The sequence below is a fragment of the Stegostoma tigrinum genome, chromosome 18 (assembly GCF_030684315.1).
Source record: "Stegostoma tigrinum isolate sSteTig4 chromosome 18, sSteTig4.hap1, whole genome shotgun sequence".
NCBI classification, from domain to species: domain Eukaryota; kingdom Metazoa; phylum Chordata; class Chondrichthyes; order Orectolobiformes; family Stegostomatidae; genus Stegostoma; species Stegostoma tigrinum.
Genome location: NC_081371.1, coordinates 50,564,487 through 50,587,544, shown reverse-complemented (window position 1 = coordinate 50,587,544; position 23,058 = coordinate 50,564,487). Strand labels below are relative to the sequence as shown.

The 23,058-nt window shown below is 40.6% G+C and overlaps 1 protein-coding gene across 4 annotated transcripts in view; it reads right to left on the bottom strand.

Annotated features, from left to right (window-relative positions):
- Positions 1-997: 997 nt before the first annotated feature.
- The window catches only part of LOC125461049 (POC1 centriolar protein homolog A), a 94,938-nt gene continuing 72,877 nt past the window's right edge, over positions 998-23,058 (bottom strand). For 2 of the 4 annotated variants that reach the window (XM_048549368.2, XM_048549371.2), the window contains exons 11-12: positions 20,539-20,748; positions 998-1,714 (exon numbers count right to left, since the gene is read on the bottom strand). In XM_048549368.2, the coding sequence (XP_048405325.1) occupies positions 1,616-1,714; positions 20,539-20,748 (309 nt within the window). In that variant the 3' untranslated portion in view covers positions 998-1,615. The remainder of the gene's footprint in view (positions 1,715-20,538; positions 20,749-23,058) is intronic. The other 2 variants (XM_048549369.2, XM_048549370.2) reach the window with 2 other exon arrangements.

Below are 23,058 nucleotides of genomic sequence, written 5' to 3'. Positions count from 1 at the left end.
GCTTCTTGTCTTAGAGCTCATTAAAGTGCAAGTCCTCCTCATTGACTCATAGCAAATAGTATTTGCATTTGTGCGGCAATTTATCAATAGAAATATGCCAAAATATCACATGATTAATTTCTTTTGAAGTACCGGTGACTGTTCTGGTTTTTGCAGTTAACAACCAGAATGCATTTAAACAGCTGTGACCAAGGATCCAGACAAAATAGGAATCAATAATTCTCACCGTGAATAGCATCAGATATATTCATTGTTTGAGCACCACATGGATTTTGTTTTAGATTTTCAGTATCCACAGTCATTTCATTTTTGTTTACCCTTTTTAATTTGAGGTATTTTGCTTGTGTTAATTGTCATTATGGATTGATGTAACACCATCAGAACATACCTTCACAACTGCCATCTCTGCAACAGCCCTATCCACACTTCAGTCACACCCAAAAGAAAACTCTTTGTTCTGCACTTCCATAAAACCTGCTACACCTCTAACCTGTTTCAGTTCTGATGAAAAGTCACTGTCTTGAACCAGTAACTCAATTTCTCTCTCTATCGATGCTGCTTGGCTTGCTACATGTTTCTAGTGTTTTGTGCTGAGGTTGCAGATTTCTAACAAATACAGTACTTTTGCCTTTGAAATGTGATATCTGTTGTCTTAAAATGTCACTCCTTAAATTAATTATGGTGCAAGTTCTACTGTTTCTAACATTCTAGGGAAAATATTAAGAGGTTTCTGATTACTCCAGGGAGATAGATGTCTCTGTGCGGGTTGCACTGAAGCTATAAATATATTTAAGACCTAACTACAAACAAAATAAAGCTTTCTCAGAGGAGTGTCAGTTGATGTCACCAAATCTCATAATCAAGCTACTGGGATATTGGAAACCAATGAGAATATTACCTCTGAACCATAGCTGATTAGTATGGACCAATTAGCAAATTCACAGTAATTCAAACACAAGTTGAAAGTATTTTTCTTTAAAAATTCTGCAGCCACAAATTCAATGGATAGAATATTTTATTATAAAAAAGTTACATTAAAAAGCATGCATTAAATACAGGAAGTACCACCACCTTGCAGCAGCGATATCAAGTCAATCCGAACTTGAATCAATGCAAACTCAAAGCGATGGTTTTAAGTAGTTTCACAGAGTCATGTGAAAGATAATTCACATTCAGTCTCACTTTAGCCATCACCCTGATTAATGTACCTCAGAACGTACACAGTATTGTACACATCACACGATGTATGAAGAAATTAATCCACGTGACAGAAATGAGAATGTTCATGATAGAAAAATGTTCAGATGTCCAATTTTTTCCACTTGAATGGTCTGTGAAATTGGTCAGTTGTAAAAGAATATGCGCAGAAGAAAATGGAATAGATATGTCTCATTCACACAAATGTGAATCACAGATGTGATGAGATTTGGTAGCAGCTATTTTACAGTTTCAGTGCCAGAATCCAATTACATCTTAGTGCAATGTGTTGCATCCTACAGGACTTGAAGAACTGATTGTTCATTCTTCACATTCAATACGATGTCCAACAACGTAGCATGTCTGAAGAATTAATGGAGAGGCTTAAAATTCAAAGCAATCAGTCTTTTTTCAAGAACTAGGATGACTTTACTTGCTGTGCAGTCTGTTGATTATCTAGACACTCCTGGAGTTTGTCTTCGGTCATCGATAAGCGCTGTTCTAAGATTGACACTGTCTAGAGACAAATGTAATACAGTAATTAATTACCTGGACACTTAGTGTAGATGAAGTAATACATTAGCAGACATTTATTAAGGGACAGGATAAAGCTGAGGTTAATACAAAGGCATTATTTTAGTGAGTGATTATTTGGTGTGGTTTTCAACATTTAATCAGGAACTTAGGAACTCTATGTGTTTGTACTCAGAGAAAACAAAACAAAACTTTGGTATTTTACCCTACTAATCTTTCACTAATGCTGACGATAAGCCAATGGCATCTTCATATAACGGTCTCATTATTGAGAGAAGTGTCTGCAGGGACCAGAGTTTAAATTCAAACCAGATTGATGCAAAGAAAGCTTATAGCTGTAACTACTTGGAAGAAAAAAAATCTAAAAATATTATATCAGTGCTTAAAAGGCTACAAAAACTGTAAATGATAGATAGAGATAATGGGAACTGCAGATGCTGGAGAATCCAAGATAATAAAATGTGAGGCTGGATGAACACAGCAGGCCAAGCAGCATCTCAGGAGCACAAAAGCTGACGTTTTGGGCCTAGACCCTTCATCAGAGAGACCGAAACATCAGCTTTTGTGCTCCTGAGATGCTGCTTGGCCTGCTGTGTTCATCCAGCCTCACATTTTATTATCTTAAATGATAGATATATTGTTGGGTGGCTGGTGGGACACTTCTCAGCTCAAGATCTCCAATATCCTATTTGCCAGTCTGTTATCCTCTAAATTGTTTCTGAATGTGCAGTGTCCTAAAACCCAAACTCATCTCTGACTCACAGTTTATGAGCTTGAAGGGCAATTCCAGATTATGTCTCTCTCTCTCTCTCTTTCTCTCTTCAGGTACCAGCTCCAAGACAGCAGTAGTGACCATAGGCTTCCATCCGTTGGTCCATGCTGGTTTCCCATATTACATGTAAAATTCTGATCTTCAACGCTTGGCCCCACCCTACCTCTGCAATCTCTTCTACATTACCTGTCCTCTGGGTAAAATACCATGGAATATTTTCTGAGTATATATAACATGCTGTTTTTGACATTAGATTTCACCACAAAGATTCTCAATCACACTCAAGTTGATCTAATGAAGCATTTAATGAAGTCTTAAGTAGAAAGGTAAAATCAGAGCTCAATAATTAACATACCTCATAACACAAGGTTGGTAGGGCTATCAAACAGATGAAAATCTTAAGGGATTGCTCAGGAAATGATGCACAAAGATTTGGCTCCATGATTTTGTTTCCGTCTTCAAATTCTTATCCAATTCTCTTCGAAAGATGTCTGTTTCAGTTTCAGGCAGTACATTCCAGATCACAACAACCAGCTGTGTTTACAAAAATATTCTCTCAAGTCCATTTTAAATTGTCATCCCCTGATTACTGACTCTCCTGTTTTCGGAAACAGTCTCTCTACTTTCTCTTCTGATACGTTTTTTAAACTTCTCCAATCTCTCCATACAAGTAAAGACCTTCATCCATGAAAACTTTTCCAACAAATGTATTTTGGACTGTTACCAAGAACTTAACATCTCTCCGAAAGTGTGAAATTGTGATGGCCAAAAATGAACACACCCCTCCATGTTTCATAGTTCAGTTAGAATACAAAAATTAATCACTTGCTTTGCTAATGATATTTTTTTCTATTTTGTTTTAACTGCATCCTAATTGTTGCTGTTACTACCATATGACAGTGTATCTTTTTTGTATGTTTGACCAGGATAAAATTTAAGCAGCTTGTTGATCTGTACCAGCCAATATTAACACCATTGTCTCCTGAGAAATAGGGGGCAAGAGTAAACAGACACAGATTTCCAGATTTACATTTAAAAATATTTCATATACTAAATCAATGAACTCCTGATGAGAGGCTAGAGACTTGGACCACAACTTGGGAATGAGACAAATCTGAAGTTGCAAACAAATGCTCTGGACGGAGGAATGTCAAACTAGTTCAATAGTACAACAGTGAGAAACTACAAATTGCAAATTCACAGTGATACTTTCAGATGTGTGCACTTTGAGTTTTTCTTTTCCAGCTGCACGTACAATTGGAAAATGGCAACAGTTGCAGTATAAATTGATCCTGAAACCAAAGGCCACAATTATCCGAGCTGTCTTCTGTAATGAGTCTGTCGCACAGACTGAAAAAATTACAAGACAACTTATTATTAATCAAAAGAAGAGTACACCTAAGTTAGAATTTTAACTAAGATATCACTCATAATGAAAGCTACGTTAATAGTCTACCAAACACAGACAAAAACAATCTATTTCAAGTCTCAAATATTGCTTTCAAAAACTCATTTTTATATGATTACTTTTGAGTTGTTGCAATGCAGTTTAAAAGTCAAAATAAAATAAAGAACCGCAGACACTGGAGATCTGAAACTGAAACAGAAATTGTTGGAGAAACTCAGCAGTTCTGGCAGCATCTGTGGACAGAAAACAGACAATGTTTCGATCTAATGCTCAGAACTTCAGAACAGAAGTTCTGACAAGGAATCACTGGACTTGAAATGTTAACTCTGTTTGCTCTCCACAGATGGCGACAGATTTCTCCAGCAATTTCAGATTTTTTATCAAACTGAAAACTTTGCAGCCCAGTTTGAAAAAAAACAACAAATTGAATTCAGGGTTCTTTACTGGCATCAAAAAATAAAGCATGTTGGAAAATGATTTTTCCCAACAATGTGAAGAGCTATAGATAGTGAGTCAAATTTTATTCTATCTCCTAGCCAGGTCAATAAATTAATATCCTGATTTCTTTTATTAGAGTCAAACCACTCGTGGCAATATCTAGAGTTATATTAGTTAAACATGCTTCAACATGCTTAAAATAGCAGCTTTGGCAGTTAGAAAGCTCTCTTGACTCTGACTCAGGGGTGATAATGATAAAGCTCTCTCTCCCTTCAGCTACCAGCTCTAAGACAGCATTAGTGACCCCACACTTCCACTGGGGTGGTCCATCATTACACTTGGCAAATCTAAGCAGTTTGTCATTGGCTTCTGCCCGATGGCTGTCCAAGAAACTCTCCTACTCATACCTCTTGTATTCAGCTATACCGGAAGGATTTGTAGGATGATACTGAACCACTTTATGAATGGACCTTCTGTGAACATCAAATCCTGAAGTGGTACTTAAACTAGAAGTTTTAGCACATAGATAGGGATGCTACAATTGTGCAACCAGATCTCCTCTTGTAAAACATCAAATTTATCTGATATTTCAACACAGCACTGAGCTGCTGTACGTTGTCAGTGGGGTCTTGTCTTTCAGATGAGACATTAAACCAACTAGTTTTGGACAAAATCCGATAGTACTATCTAGCAGCAAACACCATCACCTAAACACCTTCAGTGTTTTGCGGGGCCTAGGCTGCATGAAAATGAGCACATTTCTCTATGTTACAACACTGACTTCAATTCAGGAGTACTCATTGGCCAGCAAGGTTTTGCCAAGTTATAAAGTTATAGAAACTGAAGTAGGATTCAAGTTCTTTAATGTCACTGTAGTCTTATGAGGAGGTAAGACAGATACTAGCTCTGGATTTCTTTCGTCATGTTCTGAGTAAGGCTAGCAACGATAGTGGGGGTTTCACCAATGTTCCCTGTCCACTGACTAACAAAAGTCAATAGACTTATAAAATAAATGGAAATTTATGAAGTACAAGAATACAGAGATTTAAGATGCAATTTATGCTTATGACAATAATGAATATTAAAGGAATATTTATCTTCTGTAAGGAGAAAATACAGGTCATATAATGGCTCCCATCTGCTCAATTATGAAAATATTTACTTATCGCAAGTGGGAAGAACTTTTTATGGTAGTATGATTGGGGGAAAAAAGTGGGCTATGAAACTCTTTGAAATTTGATATTCTAACATCAGTTCTGATGAGTGCAAGACAAGGGAAAAACAATTTATACAACATGATTGTGTGGCAAGAGGACTCTGATTAAGGAATGTATTGCTACGGTGAATACAGCTGGGAACAACAATGCCTTGAACACAGTCCACTTGCCAACAAACCAGTGCCCTGTTTCTCATGCAGTATAAATTGTTTTCCCCTTGAGATTTGGTATTCTTGGACCTGTCCTGATGAATAGACAAAAAAAAACACTTAAATAGCTGATAGTAAGAATTACCGATGCTGAAGAATCTGAGATAACAAAGTGTAGAGCTGGATGAACACAGCAGCCCAAGCAGCAGAGGAGCAGGAAAGAGAGCCCGTCTAAACCCAAAACGTCAGTTTTCCTGCTCCTGAAATGCTGCTTGGCCTGCTGTGTTCATCCAGCTCTACACCTTGTCATCTTAAACAGAAGATTTTTTTTCCTCGACAAAAAACTTTTCAGGAGTCTAATACCTGACACTGAACATAATCTAACATTTGCTCTAAACAATCTTCACAACATTCGGATTAAACTAAGTGTCTCCTTTTTGGAATGCTTAAACAAAAAGTGTTGTGTAAGGTCAGCATAGCGAATTCCTTGTTTTGGTCTGAATAGTTTGACTATTCCTCTTATTTATTTTCTTTAGCTGTCTTAAGTAGCTAGATTTCCTCTCATGTTACTTAGAAAATTTGGGGTGAATTCCAATCTCATAAAAGTCACAGATGAAGATATCATCTGGTCAATCAAAATTCATCTCTTCAACAGAGATAATGGGAATTGCAGATGCTGGAGAATCCAAGATAATAAAATGTGAGGCTGGATGAACACAGCAGGCCCAGCAGCATCTCGGGAGCACAAAAGCTGACGTTTCGGGCCTAGACCCTTCATCAGAGAGGGGGATGGGGTGAGGGTTCTGGAATAAATATGGAGAGAGGGGGAGGCGGACCGAAGATGGAGAGTAAAGAAGATAGGTGGAGAGAGTGTAGGTGGGGAGGTAGGGAGGGGATAGGTCAGTCCAGGGAAGACAGACAGGTCACGGAGGTGGGATGAGGTTAGTAGGTAGATGGGGGTGCGGCTTGGGGTGGGAGGAAGGGATGGGTGAGAGGAAGAACAGGTTAGGGAGGCAGAGACAGGTTGGACTGGTTTTGGGATGCAGTGGGTGGGGGGGGGGGGGGAAGAGCTGGGCTGGTTGTGTGGTGCAGTGGGGGGAGGGGATGAACTGGGCTGGTTTAGGGATGCGGTTGGGGAAGGGGAGATTTTGAAACTGGTGAAGTCCACATTGATACCATTAGGCTGCAGGGTTCCCAGGCAGAATATGAGTTGCTGTTCCTGCAACCTTCAGGTGGCATCATTGTGGCACTGCAGGAGGCCCATGATGGACATGTCATCTAAAGAATGGGAGGGGGAGTGGAAATGGTTTGCGACTGGGAGGTGCAGTTGTTTGTTGCGAACTGAGCGGAGGTGTTCTGCAAAGCAGTCTCCAATCCTCCGCTTGGTTTCCCCAATGTAGAGGAAGCCACACCGGGTACCTACACAGGCCCCAAACCCCACCTCTTCCTCCGGTACATTGATGACTGTATCGGCGCCGCCTCTTGCTCCCCAGAGGAGCTTGAACAGTTCATCCACTTCACCAACACCTTCCACCCCAACCTTCAGTTCCCCTGGGCCATCTCCTGCACATCCCTCACCTTCCTGGACCTCTCAGTCTCCATCTCAGGCAACCAGCTTGTAACTAATGTCCATTTCAACCCCACGGACTCCCACAGCTACCTAGAATACACCTCCTCCCACCCACCCTCCTGCAAAAATTCCATCCCCTATTCCCAATTCCTCCGCCTCCGCCGCAGCTGCTCCCACGATAAGACATTCCACTCCCGCACATCCCAGATGTCCAAGTTCTTCAAGGACCGCAACTTTCCCCCCACAGTGATCGAGAACGCCCTTGACCGCGTCTCCCGCATTTCCCGCAACACATCCCTCACACCCCGCCCCCGCCACAACCGCCCAAAGAGGATCCACCTCATTCTCACACACCACCCCACCAACCTCCGGATACAACGCATCATCCTCCGACACTTCCGCCATCTACAATCCGACCCCACCACCCAAGACATTTTTCCAACGCCACCCGTGTCTGCTTTCCGGAGAGACCACTCTCTCCGTGACTCCCTTGTTCGCTCCACACTGCCCTCCAATCCCATGACACCCGGCACCTTCCCCTGCAACCGCAGGAAATGCTACCCTTGCCCCCACACCTCCTCCTTCACCCCTATCCCAGGCCCCAAGATGACATTCCACATTAAGCAGAGGTTCACCTGCACATCTGCCAATGTGGTATACTGCATCCACTGTACCCGGTGTGACTTCCTCTACATTGGGGAAACCAAGCGGAGGCTTGGAGACCACTTTGCAGAACACCTCCGCTCAGTTCGCAACAAACAACTGCACCTCCCAGTCGCAAACCATTTCCACTCCCCCTCCCATTCTTTAGATGACATGTCCATCATGGGCCTCCTGCAGTGCCACAATGATGCCACCCGTAGGTTGCAGAAACAGCAACTCATATGCTGCCTGGGAACCCTGCAGCCTAATGGTATCAATGTGGACTTCACCAGTTTCAAAATCTCCCCTTCCCCAACTGCATCCCTAAACCAGCCCAGTTCGTCCCCTCCCCCCACTGCACCACACAACCAGCCCAGCTCTTCCCCTCCACCCACTGCATCCCAAAACCAGTCCAACCTGTCTCTGCCTCACTAATCTGTTCTTCCTCTCACCCATCCCTTCCTCCCACCCCAAGCCGCACCCCCATCTACCTACTAACCTCATCCCAGCTCCTTGACCTGTGGTCTTCCCTGGACTGACCTATCCCCTCCCTACCTCCCCACCTATACTCTCTCCACCTATCTTCTTTTCTCTCCATCTTCGGTCCGCCTCCCCCTCTCTCCCTATTTATTCCAGAACCCTCACCCCATCCCCCTCTCTGATGAAGGGTCTAGGCCCGAAACGTCAGCTTTTGTGCTCCTGAGATGCTGCTTGGCCTGCTGTGTTCATCCAGCCTCACATTTTATTATCTCTTCAATACCCAGTTTATCTAATTTAACATTCAGTTATAGATTCACTTAACACAGCATACCATCCCGACATTAGGTGTGTGCTAGCTTTGAAAATATCAAACACACAACACTTGTTGGAAATTGGGGTCACCTTTGAAACTGTATTTAATATTTTCTGTGTAGCATGAGACCTCACTTAACTGGTGTTACAGTAGTAACTAGCCTCGTCCAAATAACAAAAGATTCATCAGCCATCACACTACCCTATTATGAATGCAATGTTTAGAAAAATAAGAAGGTTTTGTCCTTAGAAAGAGTGAAAACTAACTTTTGAATGAAGATGGGCGAGGGGACAATCCTGATTTCAAGAGTAGCTGCCTGTGACAATGGCTAAGAGGATTTAGACAGATGAGTGACACAGCATAGATTACCAACCCCCAAAATAAGGCATATCAACAGTGATTGGTGAGGAGACACGAGCAGCTAGAGGATCTGGGGTAACAAGCCACCATCTTCTTCGGAGAAGACCAGGAGTTCTCCTACAACAGCCCGAGGGAAGAATAAACTCTGTTACCACCCAAAGAATGCACAACATTAGTGACGAGCATTGCACTACTTCAAAACAACCACTCTTGCTCCTTCCAAGCATTCTCATTTCTCACGGTCTTTACTTGCTTTGTATAATCATTGCTTGCAATCATTCACTAAGAATATGACTGTCCACCATTGTATGGGGGTTGAATTCTGCCTTGTGCAGAACATCTTTTAATATGGGAATGCCGTTAACATTTGCAAAGACATGGCCCTTGACTGAAGACAGATCCAATTTCAGTGGCAAGGAAACCTTGACTGGGGATCTCCCTACTCTGGCAGCCCTCATCTACCATCACAGCTGCTAATATCACTCAAGTATCTTTAGCCTGAATCGTTGTTGAGGACTGTGATTGCGTTTTGTCTGGTTCTTCCCCTCCAATACTACTGTCATGGGTGACTCCGCCAAGGAGTTAAGAACTCCGAATGACATCAATCTCTGGATGAACTGAATACTCAAACCTATCTAACTAATGTATCAAATCTAAACTACTGTTTAAAAAAAAACCAATAAACACTCAGAAAACTGCTACAAATTGTTGACTCCTGTACTAGCCAACTGTGATCACAAGCCTCCCAAAGTAAACATACTTCAAACATATCCTTTAAAATTTCTCCTTTACAAATTTTAAAGCTTTTCAATTCTGTCTTCATTATTGCTTCTGCTATTGAACTCCTTCTGCTAGCAACACTTCAAATGGGTATGTTCTCCTAGTCTTTCCCATTTACTGATGATTTAGCATCATAATCATGTGCTGAAAGTTGATCTTCCTATTTATCTCATTAAAACCACTCTATTTTGACACAATTACATCTTTTTAGGATAAACACTGGAAATATTCATTTACAGTGGCTAAAGATCTTTTTGCATACACCCAAGAAAACAGATATTATCACAGTTTAATGTCACGTCCTAAAGAAAGTACTCTCTCCTGCATCCTTACCCTTACAATGTAAAACATTGCCCAAAGTAATAGCCATCGATTAACAAATTCAAAATAAAGTTGCTGGATACCCATTTTCTTCCTACAAAAAGATCTAGTGACTACCATAACAAATCTATCAAATTTAATCTGGGTAAAAACTGAAAGAACTGCAAATGCTGTAAATCAGGAACAAAAACAGAAGTTGCTCGAAAAGCTCAGCAGCATCTGTGAAGAAGAAAAAAAAAGTCGAGTCACCAGACCCCACCAGACCCAAAATGTTAATCTTGATTTTTTCTTCACAGATGTTGTCAGGCCTGCAGAAATTTAATCTGGGGTTGCTGAAGGCTGTGTAGGGGTAGTTCCCAGGTTCCAAGATACTACAAAGTAGATTATCTTTGTATTTATACTTAATTCACTACTTACAAAATGAATTTAATTAGCATTCGCAACGTACTAGTTGTCATTTTCCTTTACAGGTTTGTAGCCACCACTGAAGTAACAGTCTTGTCAATTAGCAACTCTTTAGCTACAAAAAGAAATTCCCAGAGGTAATTTCTTCACCAATTATCAACTCCTTAAATGTGATTAGGAATCACCCATCTCGTTCCGTAGTCAACCCCCTATGGTTCCTTTCCATGTTGTGATATTGTCATCAGAATAGGATTCATTACCACTCCTTTTCCTCTTGCAAAGTGATAAATAAACCTGATACATGCACACTTTCCCCAACCATTGCAGAGTAGTACACAGCTGCTCTTATTTTGTGCCCAGGGAACTTGTCCTACCACCTTCAGAAACGTCTTGTAGAGCCATTGACAAAGTCAAAGTAAAGTTGCTTCCCTCAAAAAGACCTCTGAGTCACTTCCACAACAAATCTAAATGAGGGGTTGCTGAAGGTCGTGCAAGAATAGGTTCCCGACTCCAGCAGCACTAACATTCCTTCCGATGAAATATAAAAGCAAAAAACAGAACTGGTTTGGCAATAAGGCAGTCTGTGCTTTCATTAAGTTATGAGGTTACAAGAGTACTTAATTTATGTTAGAATCTGGTTAGGGGCCAGTAACAATTTTTATTTAAAGTAAACAAAGTACAAAGATTACAAATACTCGGAAAGAAAGTAATGATATTGAATAAATGGAAATCTACTATCCAGTTAGCAAAACAATTTACAATTTCTTTACAACGTGTACTCAGTTATTCACAATTATTATGAGGTGGATATAAGTTAACAGACACACTGTGGTTGAATATTCCAAGACTGAACTTTAAATGATTAATGCAGTTAAAACAGATTCCAACAAAGTGTTGATGATGATTTAGGTCATTAGATCTCATTAAAACTCTTGTCTCCTTTGCATGGCATTCGTCACTTTTGAAGATCTAGTTTTGGAGGCATTCTGCATGCTTCTTGACTTAGACTACCCCAATGACTGAACCACAAAGAAAGAACAATCTCTTTTCTCGAGATCTAGGTTCTTTGGTCTCCTCAGACTTCCCTGAAGTGTTTAACTAGCAGCACAGTTTCAGGTTTTATCAGTCAGTTAGCTTGTTCAAACTGCCAGTGAAATTCCAAAGGCTCCAACGTTTCTTAGCTGCATCAAGCAAATATGCTCGAGTTTCCTTCACCTCACTCAGATACACTGAACTTCCAATGGCTACCAGGGCTTCTCCATTTTCTTATGTCATGACACACATTCCCCAAGACTTCTGCACAGCTCCAAATACTATAGTCTGCAGACTACGTAGCATTTCTTCTGCTTCAGCAGTTTTCCAGGCCCAAACTGCAGCTTTCTTCTCTCTAAAACATACAGATAAAACAGAGCACCTACCTAAGCTCTGCACATTTCCATAATGAAATGGCCTGTCTGACCAATCCTTATTTGTTTACAATTTACTCTTTAACTTGACAAAGCAAATGTGTTTACAGCCGGATTTGCACAATTTAGGCCTTAACTCTTAAAATAAGTTGAAATGCTGTTACTGTAAATTAAGACATTTCTCCAGCTCAGCAAACCCATTTGCTATTCTTGATCTTTTCTAGCAAAATGACTCCAGCCTTTTAAGGTAGCTTTTAATACCTCTTTTTACTGCAATTATATTTCTTATTTTCTACAGTTAAACTATAACTCCTAAAACTAAAAATTCTGTAATTAAATCCAGAAACCATTAGCTAGATATCTGCGATAACCAGAAGTGGTACTGTACCTCAAAAGAAAAAGTGGGGTAGGCGGAATCACAGATATTGAATGAGAAACTTGAATTGAGCAGGTTCAACTTGTGGCAGTAGAAAACTGATTAATCCAAGTCTTTCAACATTATAACTTTGTGAAGAGTACAGAGTATGTACAGTTCTTAGAGGACCGGAATGGACATGATGGGTCAATTACCTCCTTTTATGGTAAATAACATAGTATCTTACTTGACCTAATTTGATCTGCAATTTTACCATATATCAAAATGAGTAGCTTGGTGGTGATGGCAGTACTATATAAATTTGGGTATGGAGTTCAAATCCCACTTGGCAATTTGCAAAATTAAGTTTACTAAATTGATTAATAATGGCCTGGTATCACAGAATAAAATTCAAATTGTTGGACTGTTGTAAAAAATCCATATAGTTCATTACTCTGTTCCAACATTACTCCAATTCCACATATTGTGCTCGACTCTAATGCTCTCAGGACAGGTATAATGACCTTGTTCAATGGCTTCCCTCCCATTTGAAACCAATGTCATCTATCGAGGCTACTTCTAGATTCCTGCTACTGCTCCACCATTGATATTAGAGACATTAACTACATTTCACATAATCGTTGAATTCCTGTTCTTAACATTTCCACTCGGACTGAAACAGATGGCAAACTTCAAAATTTTGCTTAAGATTTATTTTTTATAGACAATAGACGCTGGAGTAGGCCATTCGGCCCTTCAAGCCAGCACCACCATTCATTATGATCATGGCTGATCATCCACAATCAGTATCCTGTCCCTGCCTTATCCCCATAACCCTTGATTCCACTATCTTTAAGAGCTCTATCTCTTTCTTGAAGCATCCAGAGAGTTGGCCTCCACTGCGTTCTGGAGCAGAGCATTCCATATATCCACCACTCTCTGGGTGAAGAAGTTTTTCCTCAACTCTGTTCTAAATGGCCTACCCCTTATTTTTAAACTGTGTCCTCTGGTCCTGGACTCACCCATCAGCAGAAACATGCTTCCTGCCTCCACAGTGTCCAATCCCTTAATAATCTTATACGTCTCAATCAGATCCCCTCTCATCCTTCTAAACTCAAGTGTATACAAGCCCAGTCGCTCCAATCTTTCAACATATGATAGTCCCGCCATTCCGGGAATTGATCTTGTGAACCTACGCTGCACTCCCTCAATAGCAAGAATGTCCTTCCTCAAATTGGGAGACCAAAACTGCACACAATACTCCAGGTGCGGTCTCACCAGGGCCCTGGACAGCTGCAGAAGGACCTCTTTGCTCCTATACTCAAATCCTCTTGTGATGAAGGCCAGCATGCTGTTAGCTTTCTTCACTACCTGCTGTACCTGCATGCTTGCTTTCATTGACTGATGTACAAGAACACCTAGATCTCGTTGTGCTTCCCCTTTACCTAACTTGACTCCATTGAGATAGTAAGCTGCCTTCCTGTTCTTGCCACCAAAGTGTATAACCACACATTTATCCACATTAAACTGCATCTGCCATGTATCCGTCCACTCACCTAGCCTGTCCAAGTCACCCTATATTCTAATAACATCCTCCTCACATTTCACACTGCCACGCAACTTTGTGTCATCAGCAAATTTGCTAATATTACTTCGAATGCCTTCATCTATATCATTAATATATATCGTAAACAGCTGCGGTCCCAGCACCGAACCTTGTGGTACCCCACTGGTCACTGCCTGCCATTCCGAAAGGGAACCGTTTATCACTACTCTTTGCTTCCTGTCAGCCAGCCAATTTTCAATCCAACTCAGTATTTTGCCCCCAATACCATGTGCCCTAATTTTGTTCATCAATCTCCTATGCGGGACTTTATCAAAGGCTTTCTGAAAGGCCAGGTACACTACATCCACTGGCTCTCCCTAATCCATCTTCATAGATACATCCTCAAAAAATTCCAGAAGATTAGTCAAGCACGATTTCCCCTTCGTAAATCCATGCTGACTCTGACCTATTCTGTTACTGCTATCCAAATGAGTCGTAATTTCATCTTTTGTAATTGACTCCAGCATCTTTCCCACCACTGACGTCAGGTTAACCGATCTGTAATTTCCTGTTTTCTCTCTCCCTCCTTTCTTGAAAAGTGGGACAACATTTGCCACCCTCCAATCTGCAGGAACTGATCCTGAATCTATAGAACCGTGGAAAATAATTACCAACGCGTCCACAGTTTCTAGAGCCACCTCGTTAAGTACCCTGGGATGCAGACCATTAGGTCCCGGGGACTTATCAGCCTTCAGACCTAACAGTCTATCCAACACCATTTCCTGCCTAATATAAATACCCTTCAGTTCGTCCATTACCCTCGGTCCTTCAGCCACTACTGCATCTAGGAGACTGCTTGTGTCTTCCCTAGTGAAGACAGATCCAAAGTACCTATTCAACTCATCTGCCATTTCCTTGTTCCCCATAATAAATTCACCCGTTTCTGACTTCAAGGGCCCAATTTTAGTCGTAACCATTTTTTTTCCTTTTCACATACCTAAAAAAGCTTTTACTATCCTCCTTTATATTTTTGGCCAGTTTTCCTTCATAGCTCATTTTTTCCTCTGTGTATTGCCTTTTTAGTTATCCGCTGTTGCTCTTTAAAAGCTTCCCAGTCCTCCGGCTTCCCACTCATCTTTGCTATGTTATACTTCTTCTCTTTTAGTTTTATACAATCCTTAACTTCCCTCGTCAGCCACGGCTGCCCCCACCTCCCCTTAGGATCTTTCTTCCTCTTTGGTATGAACTGATCTGCACCTTCTGCATTATATCCAGAAATACCTGCCATTGTTGTTCCACTGCCATCCCTGCTAGGGTACTGTACCACTGAACTCTGGCCAGCTTCTCCCTCATAGCTCCATAGTTCCCTTTATTCAACTGCAATACTGACACTTCTGATTCTCTCTTTTCCCTCTCAAACTGCAGATTAAAACTTAACATATTATGGTCACTACCTCCTAATGGCTCCTTTACTTTGAGGTCCCTGATCAAATCCGGTTCATTGCACAACACCAGATCAAGAATTGCCTCCTCCCTGGTAGGCTCCAGTACAAGCTGTTCTAAGAATCCATCTCGGAGGCACTCTACAAACTCCCTTTCTTGGGGTCCAGTGCCATCCTGATTCTCCCAGTCACCCCGCATGTTGAAATCTCCCAATAACAACTGTAGTGATACCTTTGTGAAGGCCAATTTCAACTCTTGATTCAACCTGCACCCTACCTCCTGACTACTGTTTGGAGCCTGTAGATAACTCCCATTAGGGTCTTTCTACCCTTAGAATTTCTCAGCTCTATCCATACTGACTCTACATCTCCTGACTCTATGTCCCCCCTCGCAAGGGACGGAATATCATTCCTCACCAACATATATTGCTTTTGCCCTTGATTTCTATTTTGCCTCTGATGTCTCCACACACACAATATGAGCATTCTCTTTCCTTGCTGTAAATGCAATCAAAAATAAGTTGTTACTTTGCAATTTTTAAGATTTGTTAAATTGTTACATAAATGTGATTCAGTCATTTTCCTTTCCCTTGCCTGCGAAGTAACCTGAAGCAACCTTAAACTCTAATCCTTCATGAAATTAATTAAGCTTTATGTTTACCACTTTACATTGCATTAACCGGCTGCTTCGTAATGGAAGCACTGGACTGAAAAGCGTGAATTGTCACCTGATCGGTCTGCACAGCAAAAAATGCTACAGAAAACAAATCTGCAATATTAACTAAGAACCCTGATAGTGTGGAAATCACTTGGTTATAATGCAGACCAGAAGCAAAAGCAACAGAATTACAAATGTTTCAAAGCCAGGATTTACAAAACTGTTCTGCACAGCTAAATCTTCAACGGCCAGTGAGCAAACAAAACGTGGGTGTTACCACAGAAACCCAGCACAGTTACTGGATTACAGAGTCCCTGAAGCCTGAAAATGACTGAAATGCATTTATGTAATGATTTAACACATTATTGATAAAGGAAACCATCACTACAGTAATGAGGGGGAATGTCCTAGAAGGCTCTTCAAATTAGGCCATCTGGGTAAAGCTTAGAAATTTAAAAAAATCAATTACTTGCCTATACTTCCAACAGACAGAGGGAGTTAACGGAGCACAGATACATTGGCAAATCATAGAAAGGAGAGAGAGCAATAGGGCTCTGGTTGTGGGGGATTTCAATTTTGTTGCCTGAGTACAGGTAGTTCTGCTATAACCTGGGTTTCTGTAACGCAATAATGAATGGCGGATACTGTTTGCATAATGCAAATTTATACTGTACAATATAGCAATTTTCTGTAGCAATTTCCCTATAGCGCAATTTTCTATTATCCAAAGTCTCACAAGAATACAACAATCATGTTATAGGAGAATTACCTGTATGAAAGAATTAGATGGAATGGAATTTTTAAAGTGCATCCAGGAGAGTTTTATGTGCCAGTATGTAGATATTCCTATTAGAGATGGGGCAGTGCTAATCATAGGGAATAAAGGCAGTTAAGTGATTGAAGTTTTGGCAGGCGAGCATTTTGCGAACTGTGACCAGAACTCTAAGTTACAAAGACATTATGGAAGGGATAAGCATAGGGCATAAGTTAAAGTGCTTAAATTGGGGGAAGACCAAATTCAATTTCATTAGACAGGATCTGGCAAAAAGTAGGCTGGGAGCAGCTACTTGCAGGTAAGTCTACCTTTGAAAGTGGGATTCTTTTCAAAGTAGTGTAGTGAAGATTCAGGGCAGCATGTTCTTCTAAAGAGTGAAGGGCAATAGCAGAAAGTTCAGGGAACCGAACATCATAAAGGGATATTGAGAGTTTGATAAAGAAAATGAAGGAAGAATATGGTAAAAATGAGGAAGCCCTCCAAAAGGAGAGGATATAGGGGGTGTTTAGAAAGAAATCAGGGCTGCAAAGAGCAGCCACAAAATACATTTAGCTGATAGGATTAAGGAAAACCCTAAGGCATTTTATAACTATATGAAGAACAAGGGGATTACAAGCAAAGAGCAGGGTCCATTGGAGACCAAAGAAGCAACCTGAGCATGGAGTCAGAGGATGTGGATGAGGTTTAAAGGAATATTTCTCAAATGTATTCACAGAGGAGAAAGAAGTTGTAGCTGTGGATTTCAGGTGGGATATTGAGGTTCTAGAACAAGTTAAGATTAATAAGAAGGTTATTTTAGCAGGCATAAAAGTGCCTAAATCCCTGATGAGATAGATCCCTGGCTGCTATGGGAAGCAAGGGAGGAGATTGCTGGGATCCTGGTGGATATATTTACTATTTTATTAGTGACAGGTGAAGTGCTAGATGAGCTGAGGAAAGCTAATGTTGTTCTTTTGTTCAAGGAGGGTGACAGTGATTTGCCACATAATTACAGGCCAGTACATCTGATGTCAGTGGTAGGGATATTATTGGAAACAATTGAGGGACAGGATTAATGAATGCTTGGAAAGACAGGGGCTGATCAGGGATAGTCAGGATTGATTTGTGTGAGGGAGATCTGTCTGATTAAATACAACTGAGTTTTTTGAAAGGTGACTAAATATATTGATGAGGGTAGCGCAGTTGATGTGATTTCAGTAAGGTCTTTGACAAAGTCCTGCATGGAAGGTTGGTCCAAAGATAGTAGCCTACGGGATCCATGGCAATTTGGCAAACTGGATTAAAAAAAAAACTGGCATGCAAATAGGAGACAAAGGGTGGTGGCGGAGGGTTATTTTTGTGATTGGAAGCCTATGACCAGCAGCATACCACAGTAATCCGTGCTGTGACTCTTGCAGTTGTTATGTACAATAATGACTTGAATTTGAATGTCGAAGGTGTAATTAGTAAGTGTGCACAAAAATTGGTGTTACTGACAGTGAGGATGGCCTCAGGCTATAGTCCGATATTGATCAGTTGGTAAATTGGGCAGAGCATTTGCACATAAAATTTAATCCTGATAAATGTGAGGCGATGCATTTCTGGAGGTCTAATAAAGGAAGGATTTACACAATGATTGATAGATCCCAAGGGAGTACCAAGGAACAAAGGGACGTTGGCATACAATAGATCCGTGAAGGTGTCATCACAGGTAGATAGAACTATGAAAAGGAAATGCGACACTTGCCCTCATTAGCCAGGGCGTAGAATATAGGGATGAGAAAGTCTCGTTACAACTTTATCAAACATTGGTGAGGTAACAGGTGAAATACTATATGCAGTTCAAGTCGCTACACAAATGGAATTATATGACTGCACTGGACAGAATGCAGAGGACGCTCTCTAGGATCAAAAGGCTCAGTTACGACAAGATAGCCCGAGTTTGTTTTCCTTGGAACACAGGAGGCTCAGGGGAGGGGATCTGACTGAGATATAAAAAATTACAAGTAGAGATTTGGGCAGATCATGAGAATCTTTTCTCTATGGCAGGTGCATCCACGACGGGGTGGCAGAAATGTGGAACATGCTGCCTAAGTGTGGAGGAGGCAGGTACTCTTGCAATATTTGAGGAAGATCTGGATGAGCACTTAAAATGCCAAAGCAGAGTAGACTATGAACCAAGTGCAAGAAAATGGGATTAGTGTATTTTGGGGTTTGTTGGTTGACATGGACATGTTGGGCCGAAGGGCCTGTTGCTCTGCTGCATGACCCCTATGACTTACTCCTGGACCCATTTTCTATGTTTCTGCGACACTATTATCGTAGCCTATGAAACCTACGCTCTATCCTGTGACTTTAATCTGCATATATCCATCTTTCTCAGGAAATTAAGTTAGTTTGATAGTACTTTTGAGCATATGATAACATGAGAGCCTTTTTATATTTTCTTATGACTTCTGGTGGTATGGCATTAACACTGCAAAGCAAGGGTTTTTAGAGAAAAGGAACAAGTGATGTAGCAATCATCATATATTACTGTAAGTTCATCTTTTAACTCTATGATAATAAGAGTTGTGGTCTTAATTTGTTAAAATGAACAGGTAGTGGTTCCATGCAACTATTTTGATTGTACAAATTCAATTTACTTGTTTCATAGAGTCACGGGGAGTTACAGAGTCATACAGGATGGAAAAGAGAGAGTTTGGTCCAATTCGTCTGTGCCATTCAAGTCTCCCAAACTAAACTAGTCCTATTTGCCTGTATTTGGCCCATATCCTTCTAAACCTTTCTTATTTATATAGTTATCCAAATGTCTTTTAAGTGCAATTGTACCTGCATCTATCATTTCCTCTGGTAGTTCATCCCACATACGAACCACCCCCTCTGTGGAAAAGTTGCCCCTTAGGTTCCTTTTAAATCTTTCTCCTCTCACCTTAAAAATGTGCCCCCACCCCCGTTATGGGCAATCTCACCCTACGGTTACTTGCTATTTACCTTATCTATGTCCTTAATGAGTTTATAAACCTCTGTAAGGTTACCCCTCAACCTCCAATGCTCCAGGGAAAAAGTACCAGCCTTTCCAGCCTCTTCTCATAATTCAAATCCTCCATTCCTGGAAACATCCTGGTAAATCTTTCCTGAACCCGCTCCAATTTAATAATATCTTTCCTACAGCAGAGTGACCAGAACTGTACTCCAAAGCAGTACTCCAAATGTGTCCCCACCAATGTCCTGTACAAACTCAATATCATGTTCCAACTTCTACATTCAACAGTCTGAGCAATGAAGGCATGCGTGCTAATAGCCTTCTTAACCACCCTATCTGTGATTCAATTTTCAGTGAACTATTTACCTGAGCCCTTAGGTCTTTCTGTACATCAAAACTACCCAGGCCCCTACCATTAACTGACTAGGTCCTGCTCCTGTTTGTTTTACCAAACTGCAATGCCTCACATTCATCCAAATTACACTCCACCAGTCACAGCTCAGCCCAGTAGCTGGCTTGTTCAAGATCTCTTTTTAATCTTGGATAACCTTCTTCAGTGTCGGCTATACCACCAATTTTGGTGTCATCTGCAAACTTACTAACCATGTCATCTAAATTCTTATCCAAATCGTTCACATAAATGACAAACAAACAATAGTGGATCCAGTAGCTCACAAAGATAAAAGTATAACTGGAGACAAAAAAAACCTTTTAAATGCTCCCAGAATGAAAAATCTAAGAAAGAGAAACTTATTAGCAAAACTATTATCTGGAAGTTGGGTCTTTCACCTTTCTAATCACTCACCTGGGTTAAAACATCCAGTTGCTGTACAATGTGCCCTAACGTATTGGCAAGTGTTGATGGGATGCCTGTGTGGTCCTCCAGATTGCTAGTTGCGCCAGGGTCACCGCTGGCTGGGTCCATTCCATGGGAGCATACCTGACATGAAGGATCCAGAGAACTGTTTACCTCGTTTGTTATTAGTGAGGCACAGTGTGACTCTGCCGCCCTTGACTGCAATCAATCAGCAAAAAGAGGAATAAAAAAGGAAAACATCATTCCTGCATTCCAATGTCAAGTGCATAAAGACACTAGCTTCATTTGTCTTCCTGTATGATGTCCAACTTCAAACAGATCTCACTACTGAGGGAGGTCTGGCAAAGGAAGACACTATGCAACAAAGCTCACTCTGTTTACACAGAAAATTTGGCAACTCCCCATTAACTGCATTTACATCTGTGACCCATCTGTTTTTACAATCCAGATCTCAAAGTGAACAGATTTATGAAACAGATCTATTCTTGATGTAAAACCTACCTGAATAACGATTATGTGCTGAGAATATAATTTATCCTATTCACTGAACCACTGCAGCTCAGAAGGTGGCCATTTTGTCCGTTGTATCTTTACTGACATGCTGAATGAACAATTTGATTTAGTGTCATTCTCCCACAATGTCAGCCCTTAACCTTCACATACTTCAGTTTCAAATAACGATTTAATTCCCTTTAGAATGAGCCAATTTAATCTGCATCCACCATATTTTCAAACTGTGAATTCTAGATGTAATTAATTGCCATGTGAAAAATGTACTTTCTCATATTGCTTAGCTTTTGCCATTTACTTTAAACGTTGGATCTCATTTTCAATTTCTACATGGCTGGGAACAGTGTCTCCCCGTTTAATCTGTTCACTGTTACAAACCGAGCAAAACAAGGTTCCCCAATTTTGGTTAAGATAACAATATGTGAAGCTGGATGAACACAGCAGGCCAAGCAGCATCTCAGGAGCACAAAAGCTGACTTTTTGGGCCTAGACCCTTCTCCCCAATTTTGGTGTTGTTTCAGACTAGATAACCCAAATAGTTAAAATTCCATGGTGAGGAGGGATGAACTGGCTTATTTATTTTGTTGACCCACCCCCTCAGTTGGTCATAACAAGATTAATTTCCCCCGGGCCTGCTTCTTGCAGACCAAGTAAACCTTACTTAAAAATAGTCAGTTTAACCAGGCTTTATTGAATTAAGAAAAGAGTTAGTTAATTAATTATGAATGGTGAGGAGATTAAATAATACAACAAATTTGTACAGATTAGGAATAAGACGCAAGTCCAAACAAAGAGAAAAGGTTTTCAAAAAGTATATGGGTTAGTTTCAAGGTTGACTGTCAAGGGTAAATAGTAGAACATTACAGCAGTACTTTGGATGGTATTGGTGGTGTTCACATCGGTAGATGAGCAACTGAGTTTATACTTTTGGGTTTGCAGGCTGTCTGATTTTATTCCCTCCTTGTTCCTTTGGATGGTAGCTGCTGAGTTGTTTTGTACCTCGTTTACCTGCAGTGCAGGGGTGTTTAGTGGCTGCACTTAAGATGTCAACTTCATAGCACACATGTCCACATACTTGAATGTCAGGTCACTCATACACTAAGACAAGGGATTGCAGTTGGCATTTAAACCTCATTGTTTGTATCTCTCTAGGAGCATAAAGCAGAGATATATGTGCAGGAAATTTCTTCCTTTGAGACGGGAGTCATCCTATTGTTATCTATGCCCTTTTAAATCTTTCTGCTTGAAGTTTCCCTCTTTCTGTACAGCTGTGATATTCCATAGGGTCACACCATCCTGTCAGTCACTGAATTTCACCTACTGTTATCCTTTGGTTGTAGCAGTCCTACTTTTAAAAAGCAACATTTTGAAATTAGAAGTTCAAAATACACTTAAGTGCCTCGAAATTCTAAGATGTCATTAACATACAAAACCCTCATATTTCGAATACATCTGTCAAACCTCTTCTCAACTTTCTTTTCTGGAAAGAAAACAGTCCTAACTTCACCAATCTATCTTCACGACTGAAGTTTCCAATTTCCAACCATCTTGAAAATCTTATTTGCACTCTTTCTAATGCCTTCACATTCTTTCTGAAGTGCACTACCAGGAACTGGATATTACACTCCAGCTGAGGTTGAACCAGTATTCAAGTTCAGTGTAACCTCCTTGTTCTTGTAGTGTATATCCCTTTTAATAACACCCATTAAGAAACAACTTTATTATTGATTCTCAGTAAACAAAATAAATCCTACTTTATTTTGTACATTACTGCCTCACAGAAGAATGCTTTGTATTATTCACTGAGCTGGACAAAAATAAACAAACTATTCTGAATGAAGGAAGAAGAATTTTTGCAACAACATTCTCTCCAGTCCTACCTACAGCAGAAAGCACATGAAACTAGGCAGAGAAACAGATCAATTGACATTTCACTGTTCTACTGCACTACAGACTGCAACACAAATCAGGACTTATACTGGTTTTTGATCTAGGTAC